Below are 2,060 nucleotides of genomic sequence, written 5' to 3'. Positions count from 1 at the left end.
GCTAAAAGCTAAAGTAACAAACTGATGCTAAAAGCTAAAATAACAAACTGATGCTAAAAGCTAAAGTAACAAAGTGTTGCTAAAAGCTAAAGTAACAAACTGTTGCTAAAATCTAAAGTAACAAAGTGTTGCTAAAGCTAAAGTAGCAAAGTGTTGCTAAAAGCTAAAGTAACAAACTGATGCTAAAAGCTAAAATAACAAACTGATGCTAAAAGCTACAATAACAAACTGTTGCTAAAAGCTTAAGTAACAAAATGTTGTTAAAAGCTAAAAGTAACAAAGTGTTGCTAAAAGCTAAAGTAACAAACTGATGCTAAAAGCTAAAATAACAAACTGATGCTAAAAGCTACAATAACAAACTGTTGCTAAAAGCTTAAGTAACAAAATGTTGTTAAAAGCTAAAAGTAACAAAGTGTTGCTAAAAGCTAAAGTAACAAACTGTTGCTAAAAGCTAAAGTGTTGCTAAAAGCTAAAGTAACAAAGTGTTGCTAAAAGCTAAAGTAAAGTGTTGCTAAAAGCTAAAGTAAAGTGTTGCTAAAAGCTAAAGTAACAAAGTGTTGGTAAAAGCTAAAGTAACAAATTGTTGGTAAAAGCTAAAACTAGCCCAACTGATGGATTGGATAAATTATTATTAGTTTATAAATAAAGCCTACAGAAGAAAACCTAAGTGCTGAGTCAGCAGCACACAGTTTCTTCAGGTTAGGGTTAGTTTGACAGAAGAAACAGGAAACAGGAAACAGTTCTGGTATCATCCTGTYTGCAGATACAAGTCTGAGTTGAGCCAGAGGACAGAGGTGAAAGTCTCCAGAGCTGCAGCCACTTCCTGCTGAACGTCAACATCTCACCACTGAAGCTCCTCTCTTTGTCCAACCTCTGCTGTCCTCACTTTAGTTATTTACCGTTGTTTAACCTTAACTGTCTCTGACACGTGCAGATCTGCTTCTTTTCATTCTGAGCTGCAGCTTGTTGTCATGAAGTTTTACTTTATACAACAGGTTTCACTGAAAGAACCAGAGATTCTGTTTCAGCCAACAAGAAGTTTGAACTGTCCTTTTAGATGTGTGTGATCTGAAGACAYACACACACATTTTAAAACGAACCGTGTTTGCTGACCTGAGCAGCAGAACCTGTTGAACCTGAAGACATCAYCTCTGCTACAGAAAGAACAAGAAGCTGTGGAAGCTGCAGGTTCCTCAGAGTCAGTGAGTTCTGTTACATCCTGAACGTTCTCCTGTTTCCTGTCAGTGATGGTGCGTGGGCGGAGCGGGACCTACCGTCTGGCACCTGCATCTCTCTGTAGCGAATCAGCTGGCTCGGGAGGAGGGGCTTAGTATGAGCGTGCTCAATGAGTGTGTCCTCCACCATCTGCATCATCCCCAGGGCAGACTGCAAGGACAAGAAAACACTTTAATAATAAAAATAACAATAATAATAAAACCATATTTTACACAATCTGATGTTTTGGTCTGTAAGGATGACTGTAACCAATGCACCAGCACCACCTAAACGTTCAAGTCAAGACTTGTTTTACCTCAAACACTGCAGAAGTTATGAGGGACAAAATAAGACTATTGTCCAACCAGCAGTTGTTCCATCCTTGTAGCAGGAGGCTAAATCTATTCCTGAGCAAGCTATTGATCTGATTAATGACAGGCTGATGCTAACGCCAGCTTACCTATTCTAGTCACTAGCCTTTCTGATGCTAACATAGGCTTATGCATGCTAGTCTCTAGCCTCTCCGATGCTAACGCCAGCTTATCCATGCTAGTCGCTAGCCTTTCCGATGCTAACGCCAGCTTATCCATGCTAGTCGCTAGCCTCTTCGATGGTAACACCAGCTTATCCATGCTAGTCGCTAGCCTCTTCGATGGTAACACCAGCTTATCCATGCTAGTCGCTAGCCTCTCCAATGCTAACGCCAGATATCCATGCTAGTCACTAGCCTCGCTAATGCTAACACCAGCTTATCCATGCTAGTCGCTAGCCTCTTCGATGGTAACACCAGCTTATCCATGCTAGTCGCTAGCCTCTCCAATGCTAACGCCAGATATCCATGCTAG

The 2,060-nt window shown here is 40.6% G+C and overlaps 1 protein-coding gene across 1 annotated transcript in view; it reads right to left on the bottom strand.

The window, feature by feature from the left end:
- The window catches only part of ide (insulin-degrading enzyme), a gene marked incomplete in the record, with an annotated part of 35,243 nt that overhangs the window by 6,513 nt on the left and 26,670 nt on the right, over positions 1-2,060 (bottom strand). Inside the window, 1 exon segment of the mRNA XM_014021165.1 lies at positions 1,275-1,386. Coding sequence (XP_013876619.1) covers positions 1,275-1,386 — 112 coding nt within the window.

The sequence above is a fragment of the Austrofundulus limnaeus genome, unplaced genomic scaffold (assembly GCF_001266775.1).
Source record: "Austrofundulus limnaeus strain Quisiro unplaced genomic scaffold, Austrofundulus_limnaeus-1.0 Scaffold280, whole genome shotgun sequence".
NCBI classification, from domain to species: Eukaryota; Metazoa; Chordata; class Actinopteri; order Cyprinodontiformes; family Rivulidae; genus Austrofundulus; species Austrofundulus limnaeus.
The sequence above is the reverse complement of the archived record's forward strand: the minus strand, read 5'-3'. Positions and strand labels throughout refer to the sequence as shown.